Source organism: Manis pentadactyla, chromosome 6, assembly GCF_030020395.1.
Source record: "Manis pentadactyla isolate mManPen7 chromosome 6, mManPen7.hap1, whole genome shotgun sequence".
Classification (NCBI taxonomy): domain Eukaryota; kingdom Metazoa; phylum Chordata; class Mammalia; order Pholidota; family Manidae; genus Manis; species Manis pentadactyla.
Genome location: NC_080024.1, coordinates 146680452 through 146707743, shown reverse-complemented (window position 1 = coordinate 146707743; position 27292 = coordinate 146680452). Strand labels below are relative to the sequence as shown.

Sequence of the window (27292 nt, the reverse complement as noted above, 5' to 3'; positions counted from 1 at the left end):
ACCAGGAGGAAGATTCCTCTCCCCCTTAGGACTTCAGCAGCTTTGAATAGAGTATATGTCTTCGTATATACATAAAATGAAAATATGCTACCGCTACCATCATCATCACATTGACTTGTGCCCGTTGTCGATTTTTATGAAAACGAAGTGAATCAACACTTGAGAGCAGAAGCCAATAAATTCTAACATTGAGTGCTCATGTAGAACTTTGCAAATATATTACTTGTGACATTCAGTAATGCCAGAATTTAATTCTCATTACCTGATTAACTTGATTCAACTTCTGTTCAATAGACATTTTCATTTCATTAATAGTGAATCAAAAAATCCACTACCTTCTTCACATTCACAAATGATAGATTATTTTGAAGGGAAGCAAAGGCTCACTTTGTGTTCTCGAAGCAGTGGCAGTCGTCTCCGCCTCTAATTTCAGATATGCAAATTCCTGGCTTAATATGTAATTCAGCATGCCTTTATTGAGGGCCTCTTTGTTGAGGGAGTATAATACACTAGCAGGAGTATGTGTTTTGGAGTCAAACTGTTCTTGGCTCAAATCCTGGCCCAGCTACTTGCTCACTGTGTGGCCTTGAGCTTCCTCCTCTTCCAAATACCTGATCCGGGGAGTTGGCCAGGGGTTCAGTGGGAGGGTGGGTACAAGGGTGTGACCTTCAGTGGGTGCTCTAGTGGCTTTGCTTTGTGTCGTTTCCCGCCTCACTCCCCTGGGGGGCCCACTGTTGTTAACTCCTATCTACACTGTGGATGGGAGGCAGAGAATAGATGCTTGAAACCACCTGTGCCTTACCGGAGCTAAGTGGGGTGTATTGTGACATCTTGGGCCAGTCCCTTCACCATGTGAGCCTGGGCTAACAACTCTTAAATCCAAGGGTTGACCTTTAATGTATGATTATTTCTAAGCGCACTTCCACAGCTGACCTTCTATGACTCTATGATATTATGACACAAGAGGTTAAAGAATAGGAAATTAACAATTCAGTGTTAAATGGGCAGTATCGACCACAATACTATGTCTCAAAGGAAGAATCAATTGGCCTTAACAACAGACTAGATATGTTTGATGTGAATCAGAAAGTACTCTAAGGTAGCATTCCCCAATAAGACTCCTACAAAACACTGGTTCCTCAGGATGGTAATAAGTATATGTGGAGAAAAGCTTTCTGAAAATCCTTTGAGAAACGCTGACTTAAACAGGTTTCTTTCCTGCAGGACTTATCAGGATCTTTAATATGTTCACATATGTCATGATTCTTAAATATGAGAATGCAGTAACTGTCTGAAGCATTTCCAAAATGTATTTCATCATGTAACCAGAATTACTTTGCAATCAGGTAATATCTTGATGGACTAGTTTTTCATAGGAGGTATTTTTCAAAACGCTGATCTATGGTCTTAAACCAAGCATGTGGGAGAATTTGGATTCTATTGGCCTAACTCCCTGAGAATGCTGAGCATCAACCACTTACAAGGTCTGGTGTGGAAGCCTGGGATGCATGAGACCCAATCTCTGCAACAGATCTGGCAGCAAGGCTTTGAGTGTGGCATGTCTGCAAGGCTAAGAGCAGGGTTGCCCTGGGAAGACAATATCCCAGCGGACCACTGATGCACAATCAGCTGAGGCAGTATCCTGGGGTCGAAGAGTCCTGTTTTTTGCTGTGGCTGTGACTCTCTCTTTCAGGTTCTTGTAATAGAATTTGCAGCCTGTTCACCTCAGATAAATTCTAAAGATAAAATGAACACGCGGCGTCCAACCTCAGGTGGTGAGAATCAAGCCAGTGAGAGCTTTCATTGAGGGGAGTGAACCAGACTGACTCTGAGCTCTGCCTTTAAGGGGAAGCATGGTCGTCTGACTACCACTTTGACAGTTGGCTTTAAAGGCAAAATATAACCTAAGGAGAGGAGCCTGGGAGAACAGACGCCACACACAGGCAACCTGGTTCTTGACAAGGGATGTGTATTTCAGTGTTGGTGGCACCTGGTGGTGTAACTTATATTTTTATTTCTTATTGATGAAATATGTGCTAGAGGCCTTCTGGCAGATTTTACTGGGGTGGACCTTTTCTTCTCGGCAGTCAGATCTGCGGACTGTTTCAGCCCTGGGGTTTTCTGCCTGCTAGGCCTTAGGAAACGTTTTGGCAGGTCGTGCCGTTATTTTGCTCATGTTGTGAGTAGCATTTCGTTGACCTTTTGTTATTTACTGAAACAGTCTGGCCTGTTTTCTTTTAAGAGCAGCATGAAATGAAGGGGAGTCATTCAGCGCAGCCTGACTTTGGTATCGGAAGACAAACTTCAGGCTGCTTGGCTCCAAGTATACTTTGGAAGTTAAGGGGTCACTGGCCTCCTTGTTTCTTATTCCCATGATTTTAAAGGGTCTTTTGGGGGAGTGTTTTCTCTCTCTCTCTCTAAAGCATATCCATGGAAGGTTAGTCGTTTACTTAGAACATTTCACCACATCTAAAAACACCACTGTCAGAGAGTTTTCATATGACATCTTGGACATGGAGGGTTGTTTGAAGCCTCTCCTATTTTGAACAGTGATGTGACCTGTTCTTGGGAAGACAGCACTGGACTGGTGACTTGGTGACAGGGCAGCCTCATGTCTTATCTCTCACGACCGTTGTGAGTCTGTACAGTGGAGGTGGTGGCATCATTCAGGGCACTCAGTGGCCCACGGGGGCCCCTTCTCCCCTCTCTGCTTACCTGTGCCCACCATACCTGTCTCCCTGGTGCTTTTCTACCTTGCCCCCTGGTAGAGGACTCCCCACTCACTGCAAGGATGACCTAACAAGGGTAAAAGAAAGAGTAAGATCCCATGATGTCTTTGGAGATAAGAACATGTAACTGTATTTAGACATACATTTGTTCCTGCCTCCCCATCCATCAACTTACCTACTACTGGTCTCTTGAACTCAGCTGCTGTCGTCGAAGACATCACTCACATTTATGTCATGTTTATTCTCTTAGCCAAACATAACATGACCTTGACATACATAAGCCAGCCTGCAGGATTGTTAAGGAAGGCTCTGCATCATTTCATAACAGTCTGCATGTTTGAGAATTGCCATCGCCTAACAGAAGGCCATTGCTTTGGAGGTGTTTCATTCATTTCTTCCATCATTCAGTTGACAAATACTGAACTGTCTTCAGGGTTGGAGAGAGATCCTGGAGTTCATATGTGAATGCAGAGATACGGACAATAAATAAGTAATTGAACAGTAAGGTGGTGGTAGACAGCAAAAAGGATAATGCTGGATAACTGGGGAGGGAAGACTAGTTTCCACTGGAGTGACCCGGAACCTGTAAGAGGAGGAGGAGACACAGGGGGTCCTGGGGGCAACACTTGGAGACAGAAGGAAGAACAGAGTCTCGATTTGAGTTAGACCTCTCTCTCCTCCCTGATCTTATCTAATGGCCTCATATATATGCTGGCTGCTTGGAACTACAACCTAGTGACTGTGTGACCTTCTTCATCACTGGGAACACCCGTGAAAGAGCACAGAGATGCTGTCTTGTTAGAATGCTGGTTGTAATGCGGGGCACTGGTGAGCCCAGTACGAACCTTTGAGAAACCGAGTTACCCCTCCCCACCAGCTCTCCAAAGCTCTCCTGTTCAGAGATGCTACATGGTACAGGCTTAGAGAAAGGTCATAGGAAATATTTTAAAATACTGTGAGTACAAAAAGAAGTGGCATAGAACTTCAAACACAGTTGGACTGAGTTGGACAAGCTGCTGCCCAAGGACACTGACTTTCTTGTGGTATTTAAAAATTTTTTATTTTGTAATAAATACAGACTCATAAGAAGTTGCAAAAATAGCACAGAGAAGTCCCATGGATCCGTCATCTAGCTTTCCCCATTGGCAACATCTTGCATAATATAATGTATGTAGCATGTATATTATCAACACCAGGAAGTGGATATTGGTATAATCTCCAGACCTTATTCAGATTTCCCCAGTTTTTCCACGTACTTACTTGTGTGTGTGCATGTGTATGTGTGCTTTACCCCATATCTAGATTCCTGTAACCACCACGGCCATCAGGATCCAGAGCTCTTCCATCACCACCAAGAAGCTTCCTGGTCTCATGACACTTTTGTGTACTAGAAATAGCTGCACATTATCCTGCTTCTCATCGGGATCAGATCCTAGGTGAATCCACAGTGACAAGAGGTTGGATAGCCTCTGAGATCTATTGCTTGGTTTGGCCACCATGGCATTGCTTAGGTGACTTACAAATGGAGCATCCACAGGCCCAGTTCAAAGAAATACAGGTTTGAATAAATAACCCTGGCTTCATCACAGAGCCCATCAGCTATACTCACTTGATTTAAGAGGCTGATGCCAGTCATGCAGCCTCAATGGTGGACTTCTAAGAACAAAACCCTTTCTGATGCCACATAACTAATGTAGATGGGCTTCTGGCTACGATATTTATTGAAGATGACTGGAGACACAAACACCAATGATGGGTCAACAGGTTACCTGATGAGGGGTGTGTTCCTTATAGAAAAGAGAACACATTATAGAAAAATGCCTTTTGTGTAGGGAAGGAAGAAACCTTCAGGACGTGCAGTTAGGGAGAACTTGAGGTGCAGGCTGAAAGGGAAACAGCTATAAACAGATTGAGAGACAGACAGTGGATTTAAGGGAAAACATCTGCCTGCTGCATCTGTGGCCTAGGAGCAATCTTGTAATGCTTAAAAAAGGAATGTGAAGGGGCCCAAGGCAGGCTCTGAACGTTTCTTTTTTTCCTCGAGATTTTCTGTTTGCTTTGCCCAGAATGCTGCCAGGGCCTGAAGAAGTAGACTCATATGGTCCTGCTTCTGGATGCTGAAGCACTTCAGAGTGACTGAGTAAAAGGACATTTCACCTGTATTGTTCTAGACACACTAATCAGAGGAGCCCATTTGTTTTGCTAAATGAAACCACTGGAAATCTCGACCCAGACTCTTCAAAGATTTTGTATTTCAAGTAGACGTTTTTGGTATTAATGAAGCTGGAAACCAGAAGAAAGGAGCAGATAATATTCTCATGAAGCTTCAGAAGAGATTAAGAGCATCTCTCAACGAACTTAAAATTGAACTTAAAATTTGTCAAGTAAGTCCCCTGACTTACGCATTATTTTTTTCTTTTGGGTCATTTGCATCCCCTGGGCACAGCCTGGGAGGTTGATTGAAGGGAAACAGAGGTGGAGTGTTCTCCCTAGATGTGTGGCTTCTTGATTTCTGAGTGTAAATAAGAGTGGATTATGAGAAAAGAGTTCTCCTCTTCACTCCTGGCCGTCGTCTATCGCCCCTCCTCTCAGAGTCTTCCCAGGGGGAGGCTGGAACACTGACACTGCATGTTCCGTGATGTTTCCCTTGAAGAACAGATACTACCCAACCCATGGTACCTGGAGCCCGACGTGCCCGAGGCGGGAGAAAGTCGTCCCGAATATTGTCAACAGCCCTTGGGATTTCCACAGCCCCTTGGGCTCTGCTTCCCTCCCACTGGGTGCTGCACATGATCCCTTTTGTAACTCCTGTCTTTATCTTCGTACCTCTTACCCCGAGCCAAGAGCGCCATAAGGTTCTTACGTGCCATTGCCACACATGTTTTCAGCAATTTGAAATTTCATCAGATATGAGTTAAGTGTGTGTAAACGTCATGTCATGCACATGATGCTGTTTGCTTGAGCTCTTTCTGAATAACGGTGAGAATGGCCTCTGTGTGTTGGAGCGGGGAGGAAGAGGGAACGTTGCAACGAGGAGTGGTGATCATGAGGGACTGTTACATCCCCAGGACCAGGAGGGCAGGGGATTCAACAGATAGAAGGGAGGAAGCGAGGATGGCTGGGCACGCAAGCATTGCAAAAAAGCAGTAAGTGATGGTCACCTGCTCTTTGCGCCCAGAATCTGTGCCATATTTATCTTCCACTCTCCAACACAGGCACATAATAGGTTGTGTCAACGTTTGTTGAAATAAATTGGGCCAGGTACAGTGTGCCTATGTTTTCTGGGTTTCTCCTCAATAATGCACATATCCTAGCCCTGTGTTGAAAATCAGGACAGGTTATATTAAAACCAGATAACTTCCCTCAAGTCACATAGGTTGAACGTGGTAGACTGGAACTTGCCTTTTGACACTTAACCGCCCCCTGCACTGCGCATGCACATATGCATGCGTGCACACGCACACAAGTGGTACCTTCCACTTACAAGCCCATGTTTTCTCATTTTCTTAAGGTATAGAATCCTAATTTTTTAAACCTGGTCTGGGTGTTGAGGAAGCTTGTAATGGAAAGGTGCCAACTTCCTTCATTTTTTCTTTCCTACAAGAAATCTCTAGAACCATTTCATGACACCCTGGGGATGACTGAAAGCAGCACAAGGGTCCCAGCCTTGAGTAGCCCATCTCAAAATTGACAGCTCGGCTGCTGGCTTGCATGTTGTTCACTGTGCATTTCCTCCACCTTGAAAAGTACTGGTTGAATTTTTCCAGACCAAGCAATTGACTTTGCATCCTCGAGTTTCCACCACAATTCCAAACCCAACTGCTTTTATTTTTTTTATGTATTTTACACAAAAGATTGCTTGATAATAAGGGGAAAAGTAATGATGGGTGGAGCACTCTCAAATCAGGCCAGGGTGACAAGCTGAGACATCTTGTTTTCATCAGATTCTCATAGCTGCCCTCCATTTCTCTGTGCATTTGCTTGGCTTTCAAATTCTGTTGTGCTCTTTGTAGCTGGATATTTTCCAGAGGATCATCAAGAGAAAGGAGCATCTTCTGCATTAATAATTTTTGGAAGGATTTTAGCAGTAAAATCAGAGACAAAATGATCTGGTGGAATTCAGGGTGAAGGGCATTTATTATCCCTTTCCCAGAGAATGTCAGGTTCACCGTGCCCCAGCACCAGATTCTTCATCCATTAACTCTGAGATTTTATATCAAGTTTACTCAATAATGATGATGTAAATGGCAAAAATACTACCCTGAATTTTGGAGGGTAAGAATTGTTCCTTTTAAAGGCATATGGTACACAAAACAAGTGCCCATGAAATGTGCTTTGAGAAACAGCTAATTTCTGTGTGTGCTTTGCTGATGTTGTTGTAAGTGGATTCATTAATGTGAAGCTCCAAAACAACTCTTGAATGTTTACATTTTCTGCACTTTATCTAACTATTGAAAATCACAGGTGTCACATAAAAATTTAAAGAATATACTGAGATTTATGAAAGATAAATGCCATAGATCAGGGGTTAGAAAACTATTCTCCATGGGCCAAATTGGTCTTGACACTTGATTTTTAAGTAAAATTTGATTGGAACACAGCTATGCCCATTTGTTTATAGATTACCTATGGCTGTTTTCTTATTACAACAGCAAAATTGAGTAGTTACGATGGAGACTATATGCCTTAAAATATTTACTATCTGGTCTTTACTGACAAAGCTTTCCAATGCCTGCCATAGATGTCTCCATGATATTTTTTTACTCAGTCATTTGTTCATACATCCAGTGAATACCGGCTCTGTTATAGACACTGGGGGCTAGAGAGGTGAAGGAAGCAGACCCTTGGCGTCCAAGAACTTACAGTGTAACAGATGCAAGTCAGACATAGCCCCCTGATGAGGTGCAACACGGACTCTGGATGAGAAATAACTAAATCGCTGTGCAGTTCAGACATGGTGAAGGTCCCTTGCAAAGGGAAGCAACTGATCTCAGCTAAAGGATATCAGTTTCGTGACTGTGGCTCACAGTGATTTTCCAGTAGGAACTTCATGAGAAATAAGAGTCATTTCCTTCATGGAATTTTATAAATTGTAGAATCGAAAAGGTGGAAATGATTGAGGATATTACTTAGCGTCCAGATTTCTTTATCTGGAAGTGCATTTCCCCTGTAAGTATAGGGATAATCATAGTTCTAGAAAAGTTCTAAGATGTGAAGGAAGGCTTCCTTCATCAATGTGGGAAGACTGATTTCCCACCAAGAAAAGAGGGGATTTCTTTTCTTTTTTGCTGACTGTTCACTGAACAAAGTAATATGAAATGACATGGGTCTTAAAGAAGAGATCTTGACAGAAAACCCCTCACAGAGTAGATGAATTAAAAACAAGGTAAGGTGACGGAAGTGCAGGCATGAAGAACCGTGACTCAGGGACGGTTACATATCTTTCCTCTCCAAATTGCCACAGTGTGTGAGTGTGAACAGAGCTTGGGTAAAAGTTCAGGTCAGATGCCACCTCACCCTGGGAAGATTCCATGCAGGAAGCCTCCCTGAACCCTCCCACTCAGCATTAATTCATCTGTGACCTGCTTGAGGGCAGGGTTCATGCTTTTCTTATTTTTTGTATCACCAACAGTGCCTACTCCATGATTTGCATTTTCTGAATATCTATTGAGTTAGCACGAATGGAACACAGACCGACACCGTGCATGCAAAATCTAGGTGGCTGATTTTGGTAAAGGACCCAAGAATTATAGGTTAGCCTAAAAATGAGACAAGTGAGGTTTTTTGCATTCTGCTTCCATCAGAGGATCAAAACTGTTGTCTAAATTCTGGCCACCCATTCTCTATATTCATAACGGTAAAGCGACCATACATGTGGGAGTGCCATGTTCTATCAAAACTGAATAAACATAGGCTCTGCTCTCCCCTTCAAGCCCCACCATGTATTTATGAATGGGATTGCTGCCTTATTTTCTTTTAATGTCGGTAGCAGGGAAGTCAGAAAGCATTACCTCTAAAATGGGGAAAGAGTACTGTGGGTACATACATTTCCAGCCGGCTGCCACAGGAACCAGCAAACAATTACTTCACCGGGTCGTTGTGGGCCCCAGCCCTGTGGGATTTTTCCTGAGTTTCTGATTTAGAATGATGACTTTTGAAGGCCTAGAAATGCTTAGGTGAGATTACATTACTGATTATCCCAAAGTTCTGTTCTCACTGGAGTCTTTCTGGACGGCTGCGGATTCTGTCCCATGTAAAGCATTCAGTGGCACGAATCCACTCGGTTTCTGCCCACATCGCTGCATTCCTGGGATGCCTTGCACAGGCCTTCGCAAGATCATCTGACAGCCGCCTGTGAGGTCAATGAACTTTATACATAATTAAACGTTCGCAGTGAGAGGATTCGGTTTTTTTCTTTTTTCCTCCCTGTGAACCGGAGAAAGGGAACATGCTATGTGGCCCTCCATTACAGAGTAGAAGTTGTGTGGAGTAATCAGGCTGGTTTCACATGATTTAATGCTGAACCGAATAAGAAAGTGATTGCATCCTCTACTGGGCCTCACAGAACGGTCACCACCCACACTGTTTATTCAGACTCGGATCTTGGCCATTTGGGGTTTAAGCCAGAAGAGAGGGAATAAAAAAAGTCCAGCCCTGGAATGAACACTTTTAAAACTGTACTCTTGGTGAAATGCAGCCAAGGAGTCTTTTAAAAATCTGAAAAAATCAATTACTAGGATCATAGTTTCGTTTATAGCGGATTGTTAGCAACAGCAAATTTTCTCAGCTTCTACGCAGTTTTGGAGTTGAGGCTGGAATTGGAATCATCGTTCTGTGTTGCCTGGGTATCTGATGCTACCACCAAACTATGTGCGGGTAATTGGGCAACTCTGACCTTTGACCAACTTTCCATAAAATAACAAGGAAAGGTGTGAGGAGGCAAGGAATCAAATGAAAACAAGCCTAAGGGCTTGCAGAGAGTGTGCTGCTGTGGTGGAGGAACATACACAGTACTGAGAGGAGTGAGGGACGGCAGGAGGCGGGGCTGTATGCCCGGGAGGGGGGCCAGCGAGGCCCCAGGTCCATCTGTCCCTGCTCAGGATTGCAAAAGATCGTCTCAGATATGGGAGATTGCCTTGGGTTTTTAAAGAGCTCCAGAGGAGATTCCAGACCCTTTCTTGGTTACCCACTTTTCTATTTGGCAGTTTCTACAGCCAGGGAGTTTGTCCTCATTTCCAGGCTAAAGTGTACATGTAGTGCTGCTTTGGGGAATAAGTCACCGGCCAGGACCACCCCACCTCCCTACAGACTGTATTTCTGAGAGGGTAGATTGGAGCACATGACTGCGGCTTCGTTAAAGCTCTGTGCACTTGGACCTCTGCAGTTCACAGTCCACAGGCCCCAGAGTGGGAACAGTGCTGGGGAGTGGGACAGAGGGGTAACATGTACTGAGACTTACAGATATCACTGTTACTAGGCATTTTGTGAACCAGGGGTAAAAGAATGTAACTGTGACAGCTCCAGGACTGAGCCTCAAAATCATGCGCAAATATTAAATGTGGAAGCCCCTCTTTCGTATTTTCCAAGAAATTTAAAAATCCTGAGAAACGAGAGAGATTCTAGAATTTTGCTGGCCTTGAGTTGGTAGGACACCTCCTCAGCTAGAGAAGGAGAGCTCAAAGTCAGCGCGTGTAAGGGACCAGGTCCAGACTGGATCTCAGTCCCAGTCCCCACGCAGCATCCAGTCCTCACTGGGCGCTGCGGTCGGAAGACCCAGTGATGCCGGGACCGAGGTCACTTTTCTCACTTCCTCCTGCCCCTTCCTCCTCCTCAGCAGGTGCACAGTGAACAGTCAGCCCGTCCACGAGAGAATTACGGATTCATTGAAAAACTGTCAGATGACCCGGGCAGCCTGGTGTCTTCCCTTTTTATCAAGTTATGTCATTGCCCTCCCTCAGGCCGCGGTTTGTTCCAGGAGGGAAGAGGGAAGAGGTTGTCTTCTCACCCGCCCACCCTCAGCTGCAACAAGTTCCAGTTCCCTGTGTTACATGAATGACTAAATGAGTGGTGTGAGCGTCCCAGTGTGATGATGGAGGTTTAGAGCCCTTGGACGGTGAACGCTGTGCCCACGCCTCCCTCACCATCATCACCCGTTAAGTGATGATAACGCCTTCCCTACCTGCCTTCCGGGGCTCCTAGAAACAAGTGCTAGTTTTATTGATACCTTAAAAATGTGCAAAACACGGTGTATTTTTTATTATGAAATATTTGAAGGAAATACAAGGAATAAGAGCAAATATGTATTTAACTACCCTCATTTTGTCATAGCTTCTTGCCATTTTTGCTTCAGATCTTACCACCTACCTTGTTTTTTTTATAAGAGAGCTAAAGCACTCCCCTGGTCCTTTTCTCCTTTTGTCTTTTCCAAGCTTCACAGCATCAATTTAAATTTGATGCTTATTATTACCGTGAGTGATTGCATCTTTTACACATGTGTGTATCCATAGAAACGTGTATATTTTTAGATGTTTTTAAACTCTACCTAATGATATCACTGGGTTTGTGGTTTGCACTACATTTGTAGGAGTTCTCTGTTGTAAAACTCATATCTCTCCTTTATCATGTTCCAAGCTCTGAAGTATTCTCAGAGGAAGACATTAAAGTTGTTGCTAACTTTTGACATTATAGGCAGTGTTACAACATGCACACATTTTTGCGTACACTAGCAAAGTCACAAAGTTATTTTTTTAGCACATCTTCAACTTTCCTGGAGGTCACCAAACTGCTCTCCAAAGTGAGTGTATCAATTCACCTTCCCATGAGCAGTTTGAGAATTCCTATTGCTCCACATTCTCTCCCATACACGTCATCATATTTAAAATCTATCTTTTGCTGATCTGATAGCTGCTTAAGATTAAATTGTGATTTCCTGATTACTAGTGAGGTTGAGCATCTTTTTATTTGCTTACCAAAGTCAGTTTCCTCCTTTATGAATTACCTCTTTTCATCCTTTGCCCATTTTTCTGTTGGTGTGTGTGTGACCTTACAGATTTGAGTATGTAATATATTCTTGATATCAATCCCTCGTCTCTTACATGCATGGCAAATATCTTCTCTTGGTTTTTTACTTTTATTTTGTCGATTGTGTTTTGCTAAGAGTTTCTCGTGTTGGTTTGTTCACAACAAGTTTATGAGAAATCCTGTTGACATTACCATTTTATAGGCAAGCATAACGCCTCTTAGAGAATTTAAGTAAATCGATGGAGGTCTGATAGCTGGTAAGTAGTGCAGCTGGGGGTCAAGTTCAGATCTAATTCCAGGGTGTTTGTGAAGCCATAACACTGTGATTGTCCCTGTAGATGAGCACGCTGAGACCCAAGGAGGTTCAGTGACTTGCTCAGTCACACGTGTACTAGCATTAGAACCAGGCTTATTCTTCAGGTCTCCAGACGGGTAACCCCATGGTATACCTAGACAGAAGATGGAGTAAACAGGCAAATAAATATCACATACACACATCCTTATAAAAGGTCAGTTAAAAAATTATAAACTATTTAAAATATTAAAAAGTCATAGAATAATATAGCAAACAATAGGTACCTACACCTCAGATTTAATAAATGTTGGTGCTTCATCACATTTTTAAAAGATTTTTCACAGAAAATGTTGCCAATGAGGCCTCTTTTCTACCCCACCATGATCCCATTTGCCTACAGCTTTCCTAGAAGTAGCCACTCTTCTAAAGGTGAACTGTTACATACATGTCAGGGCATTTGGCTCTGTGGTTATGTGTCCTACACAATAGCTAGTGTTATTTTGTGAGTTTAAGACATTTCCTGTAATGTTCTCATTCGGTAATTGATCTTTCTGCAACTCGCTTTATCACTGAAAATTACGATTCTGAGATGTATTCTAATGAATTTATGTAGAGCTGGTTTCTTTAACTGCTTTGCCAATTCCTTCCTATGATTAAATCAATGTATGCATTCCCTAATTTCTGGGAGTTTAGATCATCTCTGCTTTTTCATTTCATAAAACTCCTCTGGGCATGTTTGCACGTGGACAGGTTGAGCTTCTCAGGGGCATAGATGCAGATGTGGAATTCCTGGGGCTTAGGGTGCAAATATTATCAGCTTTGATAGCTGTTGCCAAATTGCTCTCAATGAACACTTCCAGGAGCAATGCTTGAGGGTCCTGTTGCTTGCATCTTCTCCAGCTCTTGGCATGATCAAGTTTGTACCTTTGGCTAATCTCATAGATGGAAAAGTATCTCCTTGTGGTATTGATTTGTATTTCTCTCATTTCTGGTGAGGCTCTGCTTTTCTTTTTCTTGATTGTTGGTCATTTAGGTTTCTTTTTCTGTGTCCTGGCAGTTTATAGACTTCACTCACACTTCGTAGTGGGCGATTTGTTTTCTAACTTACAGATTACTAAGTGTTCACTGTATATCCTGGATGCATTTTTTTTTTTATCTTCTCTTGGTCTATTTCTTGCCTTTAAACTTTGTTTTTTGGTGTCTTTGGTCAGAAAGAAGTTTTAAAATAAAATTTATCAATATTTTCTTCTTTTTTGCCTCATGTGCAATTATGTCATTCCCTCACCCAAGATTATAAAAATAACATCTATACTCTTTTCAAAATATTTAACTTTCCTAAGCTGTAATTCTCTTGGAATTCATTTTTGGATATAAGCTGAGTTAGAGATCTATATCTGTTTCCCATATGGATAACTGATTGTCCCAGAACTATCTAATAAATAGTACCATCATTTCCCACAGTTTTATAAGGCTACCTTTATCACATCCCAAGTTCCTCTACACGGAGGGACTCTCCCTGTTTGCACTTGTCTAGTTTTCTGTATTTGCACCAAATCTTATTATGCCTTAATTATAAGGCTTTAATAAATGTCTTGATATCTGGTAGGACAAGTCCCCATCTTACACTTTTTCAATATGATCTCAGCTCTTTTTTTGACTTCAGTTCTTTCATATGAATTTTAAAATGAGCTAAAATCATTTGTGAAAAAACTTTCTGAGATTTTAATATGAATTACATTAAATTTATATATTAACTTGGGAGGAATTGATGTTGATGTATCTTCTCATTTCTGAGCATGATGTATATCTCTGTTTATTTAGGTCTTATGATTTTCAGTGAAGTTTTATAATTTACCTTCACATAACTCTTGCACCTCTTTCTTTAGATTTATTCCTAGGTTTGTCATAGTTTATTGCTATTGCTAATGGGGTCTTTTCGAAGTTATATTTTCTAATTGGTTATTTCTGATAAGAATGCCATGGATGCTTGTATATTGATCTTGTCTCTAGTGTTCTTGCCAAGCTCTGTTATTACTTTTAATTGTGGTTTCTCATGGATTCTCTGTATAGACAATCTCATCATATGCAAATAATGCTTCTTTTGTTTCTCCATTTCTAATCTTTATTTCTCTTACTCCTTTTTCTTGTTTTATTGCATCAGCTAGATATCTCACACAATGATGAATAGTGTGGTGATGGAAAACATACTAGTCTAGTTCCTGACTTTAAAGAAAATGTGTCCCTCATTTATTGTAGATTCTTAGTAGAAACTAGTTCTTAGTAAAAACTTCTTTCTACTCTTGATTGGCTAGGTATTTTATTGTATTTTTAAATTGTGAATAGGTATTAAATTTTATTAAATGTTTTTTCCATTTCTTGAGATGATTATATAGTTTTTCCTTCTTAATCTATTGATGTAGTGACTTACATTAACTGATGTTAAATCTCCTTTGAGCTTCTTGGATAAACCCCACTGGATTGTCACAAATACACACACATACACACACACACACACACACACACACACACACACACACACAGGCAAACATATATTTATGTGATGATAACAATAAGTAATACATGTTACATATGACACAAGATATATATCATATCAAACATATTTTAAGGAAATTATGTACTTACAGACACACTACACTGCTAGATATGTCTGTTAATATTTAGTTTAGGATGTTTGCATTGGTATTTTTAACTGAGGTTGACTTATTGCTTTCTTCTTTTCTACTGTCAGTCTATTTCTAAAATCTAGCTTTGCACTGAACTTATAAAAAATACATTCAGGAGCTTTTGTTCCTTTTCTATTTTTTGTGTCAGTTTTGGTAACATTTTTCTAGGAGATTTTTCCATTTCATTTGTTTTTAGATTTATTGTTTTAAAGTACAGAAGTCTCATACTTAAAAAAATCTTTACTGTGTTTATAGTTACGGCCCCTTTTCATGCCTAATAGCATTTGTTTGTGTCTTTTCCTCATTCATGTTGAATATCTACCTATTTTATTAGACTTTTAAAAGAACCTTTGTTTTTTTCCTACTCTGTATTGTTTGTTTTTATTTTATCGATTTGTTTTTATTTTGCCTCCCTATTACTTTATCCATTTGTGGAAAAAGAATTTCCTTCTATTGTCTTTTGAGTTTCCTTTATTGCTTTCTTTACCTCCTTAATTTAAAATTTTTCTTGTTGTCTGATATTGTACTTAAAGCTAAACATTCCTTCTGCTGAAACCTAGGGTTCCACCTACTGTTAAATTCTAAATGTTTCGTTACTTTCATTTTGATTCCATGTTAATAATTTAGCAGTGTGTTTTGAAATTTCAATATGTACTGGGGCTTGGGGACTATGGGTTTTTTTATTGATTTCAACTTTTATTGTATTTTGGTTGATGAATGTGGTCTGAATGTTAGCAGTTCTTTGAAATTTGTTGAGACTTACTCTGTAGCCTGGAACCTGGTCAGTATTTATAAACATTTCACATGCATTCTTTATTTATTGGGTGGAGGGTTATCCATTAGATGAAGTTTATAATATGCATTATTTAAATCTTTTATATATTTTTCTATTTTTAGCTTGGTCTATTGATTTCATAGAGATGTGTGTTGAAATCTCTCACTAAAATGTTGAATTTGTTACTTTCATATAATTATTTATATGATACATATATTTTTGATACATACATACATATATTTGATACTGTATTGTTAGGTATGCAGAAGGATTCCTGGTAAATGTATCTTTTTATCATCAAGCGATGATCCTCTTTATCCCCCCAAATGCTCTCAGCTGTAAAGTCTATTTTATCAGATGTATTCACTCATTCAATTAAAACAAATATTTTCTGAACATTTATTATTTGTAGGGTCACTTATTATTTGAACATATTATTTTATGTTTATCATTGTTGTGACATGTTTTGGGTTTCTCTCTGTAAACAGCAGGAGTTTTACAAAATTCAATCTGAGGATTTCTGCCATTTAGCAGATTAGTTTAAGCCATTTACATTTATTATGATTAGTCACATATGTGAAATTCACTAGGAATCCAAATGTTTTGTATATGTCATGCTTCTTCTTTACTTATTTTTTCTTCCTATTCTGTCTCCCATTAGATTACTTGAATTTTCCTGTCGATTTTGCTTTCCCTTCCCTGTGCCCACTTCTTGTTCTTTGTGTAGTGCTGGACACCTCTAGTATTGTCACACTCAGGGTCCAGCCTGAAGCCCAAGAGCAGGTGGATGTGTCCGTGAAGTCCTGCATAAAGGACAGAGAAGCTGCCCGGGAGCTATTTCCCCAAGAAGATATCTGAATTGGATACGTGTGTAAAGGAGCCAGATCTCAATGAAGCTAACCTGAGCAACCTAAAAGCTCCAGTGGATGTCTTAGTGCCTGGTCCAGGCAAGGGGAAAGAGAAGGAGGAGTGGAGGAAGCAGCAGGAAGAGTAAGATAAGGATAAAAAGTCAAGAGAGGAAGATGAAGGCGGAAGTCCTCCCTGTGGCCCAGTGACTGGCAAGAAGCACTTGGTCCTCCTGAAGCACCTCAAACCTGGGAGCAAGGACCAAACCTGGCATTGAGCAGTCAACCTGGCTGCCGTCTGGCTGCAGCTATGGATACCTCGGATTGAGTACAATCTTGCAGTGGCTGTGCAGGAGAAGGCGTCTGAGCTGATGACCACCTTCACACCATCTGGACGTCTTCCCTAATCTCCAAGGATTCCTCAGAGCAGGGCAATGTAAGCAAGCAACCCCATGTGCACAAGTATCAACAGCTGGGTGAGGCAGAGTACTGGGGCCTTGGCTGGTGGTCATGGAGATCTGCAGTGCTTGTACCGTGTTACATGGAATCCTGAAGACTTTGAGAAGCTCAGGGGAGAAACAAAGGGCATGAGGTATTGAGAGCCTCCCCTCTCGTTCTATGATGGATTCGGCAGACCTTCCTGCCCCTTTCTGGGGACTTCAGACTTTCCCCAACCGTCCTCCCTCAGCTTGACTCCCAAGCACAATAAACATAGTCATACCATTTCTGAAAAGTTACTGTTTTCCTCTTGATTTGTAGTGTATATGTTTTGTTCTGTTATTTTGGCTGTTACCCTTAAACATTAGAAATTATACTTCGGTTAACGAAGTCTAAAATTAAAGTTTATCTGTATCTCTATTTGCTTTCCTAAACAATATAATAGAAACTACTTAGAACATTTTAACCCATCTTTTCCCTCATTTTCTGATAATACACCATTGAATATTTTATCAACTATCATTTTATGTCTGTCTTGTCTCCATTCAATTTTTTTTACAAATCTACTTTTAAAACTTTATCAAAATATCTGCTATTTTACTTAAATTGTATTTAAGGGCATGAAATCCAGGACCAAATAAGTTGAATCCCAAATTAATAGTAAATAATTTACAGTGATGCCTGGCATGCAGTAAAATGCAGAGTAAGCCCTCAAGAAATGTTACTGATGTTACTTCTTGGATTCTGTTCCTCCTTTCTCAGTTCAAATTCCTTCTTATTCCTACTCAGGAATATTAAATACTCTCTCTGTCTACCTGAAAATATCTTTAATTCACCCTCAATTATTATTCAATTATATTCAAATATTATTCAATTATTATTCAATCAATTATTATCATTGAATAATAATATTTTAAGTATAGAATTCTATAGATATTTTCTCTCACTATTTGAGAATATTACTTGGTTGCCTTCCGATAACTATTATTGATGTGGTGTAGTCAGCATCCATCTGTCATTTGTTTAGAGGTATATACTTTTTCTCTTTAATCACCTAAAATTTTTTTTTTGGTTTTCTTTTTGTATTTGTATTTAGTGATTGGCAGTTTCACCACAGTCTTCTTTGGGATTCAATGTGCCTCTTTGATTCTAAGGATTCCTAATATTCATTGATTCTGAAAATTCTCAGTCACAATCTCTCTCCAGAGAGAATGTTGTCTCTCCCCAGTTCTCTTAATGGCATCTTTTTCAGTCCTCTATTATATGTATGTTAGACCTTGTTATTCTCTTTTTCATGTCTCTTACCCTGTTTTGTCATATTTCTCATGTCTATTTTTCTGTGGTTGATTATTTTCTTAGTCTTCCCTTACCCTTTCCATTCTGTCCTCCTAAGGTGTACAACATTAACATCTGTTAGGCATCCTTCTTCATGTTTTTTCAAGCTCATGTAAACACATATTTTTATATATATATTCATATAAATCACAGCATTTTGTAGTTGTTTGCAAATAAATTCCATCATACCATATGCATTACTTTATAACCTGTCTTTCCTAGAACATTAAGGATATCCTTCCAGATAAATATAAATTTAACTCAGCTTGTAAAAAAGAGCTGAGTAAACTCCATGGTCTCACTGTACTACAGTTTATTCAGCTCGTCTATTATTGGGGAACAGTTAGGTTATTTTCAGTTTTATGTCTCCACAAACATTGTAGACAAAAACATCCTTGTACAGATTAATTTATGTGCTCATTCCTTAGTTTCTATGGGAAGAAATTCTACCTCAGCTCACTTTCCCCAAACCCCCTTCTTAAAGAACACTACTTTTATGTATTTTAGCTTTTTCTTCTGGCATGTACACATCTCCACATTTCTAAATAATATATATACTGTTGTCTTTTGTTTTATCAATTCTATTCTGATGTCTTAACTTCCTATTATGGTAAATAAAGATTGAGCTTTCTTAAATAATCATATCCCACTGCTTTCTCTCCCCCTTTCTCCCAATATAATTAGTGTTTTCACTCTTTTGCCTGTGTAAATAGCATTAACAGTGGAACTTTTATTTTTATGAAGTTAATATGTCTTGCATTTTTCCTTTCCTTAGAGTTCTTCATACTTACTGCAGATTTCACCTCTTTCATAGTCTCATAGAACACCTTTTCCACAAGGCTGATCACAGCAGTAATCTGCTAGTTCTACTTATTTTCTTGGTAACATCCCTCCTGGACACTTCCATTTCCCTTTAATCTAGACTTTCTCCAGACTTCTTGTACAGTTGAGATTTCTCTTGTTATCCTAGAACTTTCCTTTGTCTTTCTTCTGGATCTTTGGATACCCTTTCTTAATTACTCTATTCTTTGAAAAATCACACCCTCTAGCAATCTATGAGAATTAAAACCTGGTGCAGTGGTGGTGCCTTTCTCTTGACCACTGGTCCAGTCTAGATGGAACTGATATCCACCTCATCATTCCCTGTTTAAGTTCTGTGTTGGATTGCATAGAATTCCCTCCTTTTTCATTCACTCATGTTTTTGGCTGCCAGCCACATAGCCTATCAAAAAATGGATCCATGAGAGTTATATTCACACTTTACATATCTGAAAAGTTCTTTATTCTCTCTTCTCACTTGATGGCATGTCTGTCTTGCACAAGGAAATCTAAGTCAAAGAAAATTTTCTTCAGAAGTTTGAAGACATTGCTCTATTGTATGCTAACTCCCAGTGTTGGTGTTACAAGGCTAACACCATCCTGATTCTTATTGATTTATACCTGACCTTTTTTTTCCTTCTCCCTAGAACTTGTAGAATTGCTTTTCCACAGCATTCTGAATTTCACAATAATTTTTCTATGCACAGGTCTGTTTTCATCTGTTGTGCTGAGCAATTGATGTGTTCTTTCAACCTGTTGATAATTTGGTTCTCTCTGTTAACACCAGTCTGTCTTTCCTAAACTCCTATTATTTGGGTGTTGTACATTCTAGACCAGTTTTTCTAATTTTCTCATATTTTCCCTCCTGTTTTCCATCTCTATCTTTTTTGCTCTCTTTTGGTCAATTTATTCACCTCCAATTTCCAACCTGCCTTTTGGGTTTTCATTTCTGTTATTGTTTTAAATTTCCTCTTTTCACCTATAAATAGTTGGGTTTTTTTTTTTTCAAAGTGTTCTGTTTTCATGTGTGTGACATTCTCTTAGCTTTCTGAAAAAAAATTTATTCTCTTTTGAAATTTTCTTCTCCCTTTATAGTCTTTATTTCCTCCATGTTACCTTTTTTTCTTTGCCTGTTTTGAACTCTGTCTTTCATGTATAGGCTTTTATTGCACGTCTAGTAATCTTTGGCTATCTGCTCATATTTAAGAATTAAGTACTGATAAGCTTACTGGAAGCTCTGAGGATGTGTGAGAGGCTTGTTGACTTTGAGTATCACTGTAGAATAAATAACATGTTTAGACCACTTGTTGGGGAACTCCTAATGTCAACCCCTAAAGTTTTCTACCGAGAACCTAGGGGATGGTCAGGTTGTCGAGAGAACTCTCTTCCAAACCCTCACCTACTGGGTGAAGAGCGAGCAGCTGCCCAGTGCTGGAGCTGAGGTGAGGGGTGAAACTATGCATTTTTCTATTTTGTTTGGTGTATGGCATCTCCCAATCCAGGAACCCTCTCTTGAGTCCAAACCTCCAGTTTTGCCAGTCAGGATAGAGGGCTGCTGCCCAGTGGGATGGAGCTGAGGAGGGGACCTGGGGTCTGGGGAGATAACTGGTTCTTCAACAACTTTCATGCTGTTCTCCTTATTTTAGTACCTCTTCCTCACTCCTTCCTCCCCAGTTCCAGAGGTAACTAGTGCTGACTGTTCCTGGGCCGTTTGGGCATCTGCTTCTTGGTTACTAGCTTTCTTTACTCCTAGTTTAGGATTCAGTTTCCTTTGGTCTTCTAGTTCTATTAGCACTTGTACATCTGTTTTCCATCTTCCAAAATCTTATTACTATTTTTCCTTCACCTGTTCTCTTGTCCTTGTGGATTTATATCTTTTAAACAGTCACTTTCCCTAGTTTTAGTGGGATTTCAGGTGAGATCAGTATTAGATATGGTGTGTTTAATTCTTTGTTTCTACTTAGAAGTTCTATGTTGCACTTTGGTTTATTTCCTCAAATCTATGTTTCCAGTTCACTAATTCTACATTTGTGTTACTCTACTGTCTAACTTTTATACTGAGTTATTTTTCAGAGTTCTAATTATTCCTTTTTCAAATCTGCTTTTCTTTTTATTTTTTATTTACTCCTGTTATTTCATTATGGCCTTTAGTCTTTCTTTTACCACTTTAGTAATTTCAAGCCATCTTATTTTGTAGTCTATTTCAGATGTTTTTTCCTAATTCATAGGTTTTAGTTTTAAAAAATTTTCCTTTATGACCTGTCTTTCATGGTAGTTTATTCCTGTGTGTGTGTGTGTGTGTGTGTATGTGTGTGTGTGTGTGTGTGTGTGTGTGTGTGTGTGTGCTTTGGCAAGCCTGTCTTCACAGAGATTATTTTTCTATGAGAATCTTGTGAGTGGTGAGTTGTGAAATTGTCCTTACATAATGGCCACATATTTGTTTTTTCTGAAGATCCAAGGAGTTTCAGTGGTCCTGGAATTGTGTTTATGTTCATTTCTTGTCATGAGATTCCCACACTCAGATATATTTTGTAAATTTTGATCTTACAACTGAATGTGGTTCACATTTAAGGTTTTGATTTCTCAAAAGGTGTCGTGAACTTGGATACAGGGCAATTTTCTATTCTTCATTTTTGGGCCAGTGGGCAGAATTTTTAGTCCACTTTTCATGGATAGGGTGAATTTTTAAGGCTTTAAGATTTATGAAAGGGGCTCAATCCTGCCCCACTCCCACCCCTCATGCAAGACTCCCTCCCTGGGCATTAGAATCTGATCACTCTCCCCAGATGCCCAGGGGGAACTTCTGTAGGTCTGAAACTCCCTTAGGCACTATAAAGTCAACTTTTTGTTAAAGCTATAGCTTCAATTTTTATCTTCATTCCTGGAACTTACGCTTCTCTCCCTTCCTTCCATCTTATATGAGCTCTGTGATGTTTTCTTGAGAATTCACATCTTTGTAGTGGGAAGGGACCTATAAGATCAGCCCAATTTTGACCACTTTGCTGAAAATGAACATTCACATCTGCTATCGAGCTAAACCTAGAAAATACTAAACAAAAGCTGGAGTCAGCTGTAAAAGGGTATGGATTTCCAGAGATCAAAATGTTCTTAGAGATCACTTCATCTGACCTAGTAATTTATTTAAGGAAACTGACGCTCAAAACTGATTAAACCACTTGCTCACAGCCACATGGCCAGTCAGTGAAAAAGCTGGAGATAGAACTCAAAAGGTGAACACTTTTTTTCTCACCACGTCACAGGGAGGAGGGCTGTCATCTGGAAGCTAGCACTTGTCTGGTTGCACAACACCTTGATCTGATGATTCTTGTGCCTTAAGTCACTGCAAGATTTTAGGAAAGCCACATAGACCATTTGTGTTTGTTTCGTTTTGTTTTGATCCTCTGGGATATAAAGTAATAATGCTGATAGAACCACTCAAGAGGTTTATTCCTGTCCAGATTTTGTTTGTTTTCTACTTTTATTTTTCCAAAGAAAAATACATTTTCCTCTCCTTTCTTCCTTGTCCTTCCTTTAAGGCCCAGTTCAGGTTCCAACATCTCCCAGAAACCTTCCCTGAAGTCTGACGACTGTAGAAGGGTTTTTTCCTTCTCTAGCCCCTTTTGAAATTTGTCATTTGAACCACATAATTGGAACCATATTATAAATATATCTGAACCTGTTTAATGATTGAATGTGTATGTGCTTTATCTCCTCAACTGAATTTTAAGTGCTAGTTTGCAGAAACCATGCTTACGCATCTTTACCATTTCCCAAAGTATTTTACTTGATTAATTGATGAGGAAACAACTTAGAGGAAATATGTTCTCTGAGATAGAGCCTGATCTTGGTGTCAGGAAGCCTGGATTTTGCCCTATTTTCTTGGCATTTGTTCCCTGGTGTATTTGAACAAATCGTCTTACCTTGTATAGACAGAACACTGAAGTCCAGCAATACACTCACAGATAGAGGGGTCACATAATTTATCATTCAAACTGAGACAATTATGAGAGTCAACGGAGGGGCACTGTCAATAATTTTGCAGGGACAACAGGTGTAAACCGGGACTCTCTCTGACAAGCTGGGACATATGGTCACCTTATTGTCATAGATCACCTTGAGCTCTTCAGAAAAATTTTCACAGCTGCTATCAAAATACCAGTCTTCAAACCAAAATTATCATCCCTTACAGAAGTTTTCATCCACCAGCACAACTTTACAGGTAATAAAATTTTTAGTTTTCCCAGACATCATGTGTTTTTAGCTACTTTCATAGCTTTAAATGCTCATTCCAACTGAAGTTAAAGTAAATTACAGGCTTGAGAATTAGTACTGCTAAGAGATGAAGGCCTTTATGTTCCATATCAACCCACTCTCTGTCCTGGAAGGAAAGAACAGTCCTGATTTCCAGAGTTCTGAGCCTTCTTTTTTTGGATGTGTTTTGAAACATAGAGCTCTTACTCCTCGTACACACAGTGATAGAGGAAGGCCTGTAATGATTGCTGAGCCACAAGACTGGATATGTCTTCACATAATGCTGTATTTGGTGGCTTAGCATTGTAAAGTGAGTTAGGTCTTTAAAAAGACATTGTAAGCACCACAGCTCACTGGCTGGCTTGCTTCTGCAACTCCTGCCAGGGGTTTCTGTACATGCTAGATACTTAATAGATGTTTGTTAGGTTAAAATTCCAATGAACACTTGAAAGACAGTGGAGGCTAGCAAATTCACTTACCAGTGCTAGTAACTTCATTTCTGCTGTGCTGAGGGAATACTACAATGGTTGTGGCCTGGTGTTGGAATGCAAAGGAAAACAGATACTATCTCTACCCTCCAGGATTTTATGATCTAGAGGCAGCTTCAGAGCTGTAAACAATTACGCCTAAGAAAGTTCAGAAGAAAGAACAATCAATTTGGACCTAGGGAAGTTAGGTAGCAATGGAGTTGGTTTAAAAAGTAGGATTTCCCTTCCAGACAGAGGTGGAAGAAGGCCATTTCACACAGTGGGAGGAGCATGAACAGAAGAAACCTGTAAGAGTGTAATTGCTGGCATGTTTGGGGAACCAGAAGAAAGTCCTGTGTGTTTGGGAGATAAGCCTTACTAGGTGGTGGAGTGGGGAAGACAGAAGCCCTTTATCATCAAGCTAGGAACTTGGGTCATATTCTGTAGAGAGTGGGACTCCTATGAAGTTTTGGACATGTGCAGTTATTTCAACCACCTCATGCATTGGAATGGTACCTGGTAGCAGGGGGAACAGTTATGAAGAGGCTTTGGTGTTTAGGAGAGATGTAAAGGCAGAGGAATAAAAAGGAGGAGCCACATGTGAGATACAGAATTGCAGTTGGTGGATGTGAGCTGAGGAGGAGAGAAGAGCCAGTCACAGCACCGAGGGACCGTGTATATGCAGTGGGCACTGTGAGAAGACCTTGGAAGACTAGACAGGAGCAGAATTAACTGGTAGAGAACTTTAAGGTCTTAGGGAGGTCTGTGAGGAGCTTAAGTGAAATAATACATGAATAAAACTTGAGTAGTGCTTTGCATAAAGTAGGTGTTCAACAAACACTAAATTGAAGGAAGGAAAGGAAGGGGGAAAGGAGTTTTCCTCTCTCCACACTGTGCCCCATGGAAGGTTTTAGGAGATTCTAAATTGATCCTAGGTTGATTTGGGGAATCAATCACTGGGTCTATTTCTGTCAACAGGCTTGCTAATTATTTCATGTTGAATGAGTGTACAATCCCGGAGAGGACTCAGAAAGAATGAAAGACCAGAATTTGCTGGTGTCAGACAGAGGAGAGGAGAGCTTTGAGCCAGACTTGGAGGAAGAGAGAGAATTGGAGTGATGGAGAGGCCATACTGAGACAGAGGGAGGAGCCATGGAGAAGATAGGAGTCAAACAGACCATCCGTATAGACAATAAGAAGGACGCTGTTTCCATGTAGAGAAATGGCCATTGTGAGCAAGCCATGGCAGGGGTGGGGGTCATCTAGAAGTTGCTTACTTTCTGACAAACCTATCCTGAAACTCTTATCAGGAGAGCCCTATTTCTCTGTAGAGATAAACCCAATTTTTCCTAATTATTTTCTGGCCATTTGGAATAACAGCAGGGAAGTCCTTTGTGTGGTTAGAAACCAAGTCATATTGACTTTTTTCTGACAAGCCCTTTCAGGATAACTCTCAATAAATCCTTTTGTTGGAAGTACTGGTCAGTACTTAGTCTTACAAAATATCTTTGGTTTCTTTGCCTCCATCTTTGATTATTGGGTAAACATTTTCGTTTCATGATTACATGGTGTTTTAAGTGGCAGTGCCTGAATTGCATTACTAGCATTGTTTGCCTTCTGTTATGTTACATCAGTTTCAGGAATGCCAGAAAACATAAACAGAGTTGATTTAGGGAACTACTTCAATTGGGGCATCTGAGAGAGGGAGGGTGTAAAATCTGGAAGTTGGCATAACCTCTTGTCTCCAGAGCATCTGGAGGCTGGGAATTTCCTTGGAAGCCTTCTCCTGCCACCTTCCACAGTATGGTGCCGCCCATCCTCTTCCTGAACACTTGTAAGGAAGGGGAGTTCTTAGAATGTGCCAACTTTGAGAAAAAAGGAAAACCACAATTGAGTAAAAACTTCTAAATTAATTTCTCCTAACCCTGATCATAGCACTATTATAAACAGTGGAAAATGAATGCCAGCCAGAAATTATATGGGAATATTTTTCTTTGATCCACAAAATCCCAGTGTTTATTTGATGCCATGCTTATCAACATGGAGTGTCTTTCCGTGTGGAGGCGAGCAGGCACGTCATCATACCACGTAGTTTCTGTGCATCCTGCGGGGTTTCCGCCACTTGCTTTGCTTTTTCCTTGGGGATTGCCCCTTCTCTTGCTTGGTCCAAGAAGGTGCTGCATGTAAATACTTGATACTAAAATCGGACCAGTCTCTCAAACAATTACAGCTCTCTGTAATTTTTGGATCAAGTCAACTGACTTTGACATTCGGCTACACTTTAGCAGGCTCCGTACGAACTTGACAAAGTGCTACTGGGACTTGACGGGTCTTCAGCAATGTGCTTCACTCAAACATCCCTTTACTTAGAAAATATCTGGGATCCACAATGTTCCTTTCCATTTGCACCATTTCCTCTTTATTTGTGGGGCTATGATCAACCCTCACCGACACTACTGCTTCCTTAAATGGGGTTTTAATGGGTTTTAATCTCTGTCTCTGGGACCACTGCATAATATCCTAAAATGTCACTTTGATGATGACTTTCTCCCACTTAAAACACCTTCATGGCACAATTTTTAAAATAATAGTTTTGTTATGATTACAAAAGCAAAACACGGTTTTTGCAGAAAATCTGGAAAATGGAGAAAAGCAACAAAGAAGGAAGAAAAAATCACTTAAAATCCATGACCAAAAAATAAACCCAGCCTTTTATTAATACGTCTGTACACATCCCACAAGTTGTTCTCCTCTCTTTGCTCAGCACTGAGAACCTTCCCAGTCTGGTCCCAGCCTGACTTTACAACCTTCTCTTTCCACTTACTTATGTTCAAGGGACCTGTTTTGCTTTACATAGGACTTTTCATATTTTCCCCTCCATGAGTTTTTTCTGATCATATCAATAATACATGTGGTTGTAAATGTTAAAAACAATACATATAAGGAATAAAGTAAAAATTATCTTTAAAAACATCTCAACACCCTGAAATAAAAACCATTGATGTTTGGTAGACCACTCCTGCCTCACCTGTTTGTTTATGTGACATGCGCCCTAAGCACACGCATGATTTCCTATAAATGCGATCACCGCATCCATGTGGTGTTTATGGTTGACATCTTCTTTCATTTTCACTTATTTCTTTGCTCGTACTCTCTTCCCTGCCTCCACCCTAATCCCTTTTCCCCATGTTGCCAGTGTTGTCGACCTTGTGTATATCCTTCCATGTGTTCCTCCATGCTCCTATAGCAAACATTTAGATAGATAGATATTCACACATGCATGTGATTTTGGTCATCGTTTTATAAAAACCCTCTCATATTGTATGTCCCTCTCTGCATCTTGCTTTTTTTCCACTTACCAAATGATACATTGTCCAAAGCGCTTCATTCTTTTTCATGACTGCATAGTACTCCTAGGTTGGCAGTAGCATGACTTGCTGAACAATTCTACTATAAACAATGCTATAGTGGCCTCCCTGTGCTCATATGGGCATGAAATGGCCTGATCAAAGATGGTGTTTTCCAATTTGGATAGATATTTCCAGATTGCTTTCTAAATGGTACAGCAATTTCTATTTCCCCCAACAGTGTATGACAGTACCTTTTCCTGCATCCTGCCATGTAGCTGTGACA

At 40.1% G+C, this 27292-nt stretch overlaps 1 protein-coding gene across 3 annotated transcripts in view; it reads left to right on the top strand.

Moving 5' to 3' along the window:
* The window catches only part of BCL2 (BCL2 apoptosis regulator), a 214686-nt gene that overhangs the window by 57625 nt on the left and 129769 nt on the right, over positions 1-27292 (top strand). Inside the window, exon 3 of one of the 3 annotated variants that reach the window (XM_036876690.2) lies at positions 16166-17618. The exons of the other annotated variants lie outside the window; for them this stretch is intronic. Within the exon in view, the coding sequence (XP_036732585.2) occupies positions 16166-16174 (9 nt within the window). The 3' untranslated portion in view covers positions 16175-17618. Of the gene's footprint in view, positions 1-16165; positions 17619-27292 lie in introns of those variants that run through there. 3 annotated transcript variants of the gene reach the window in all.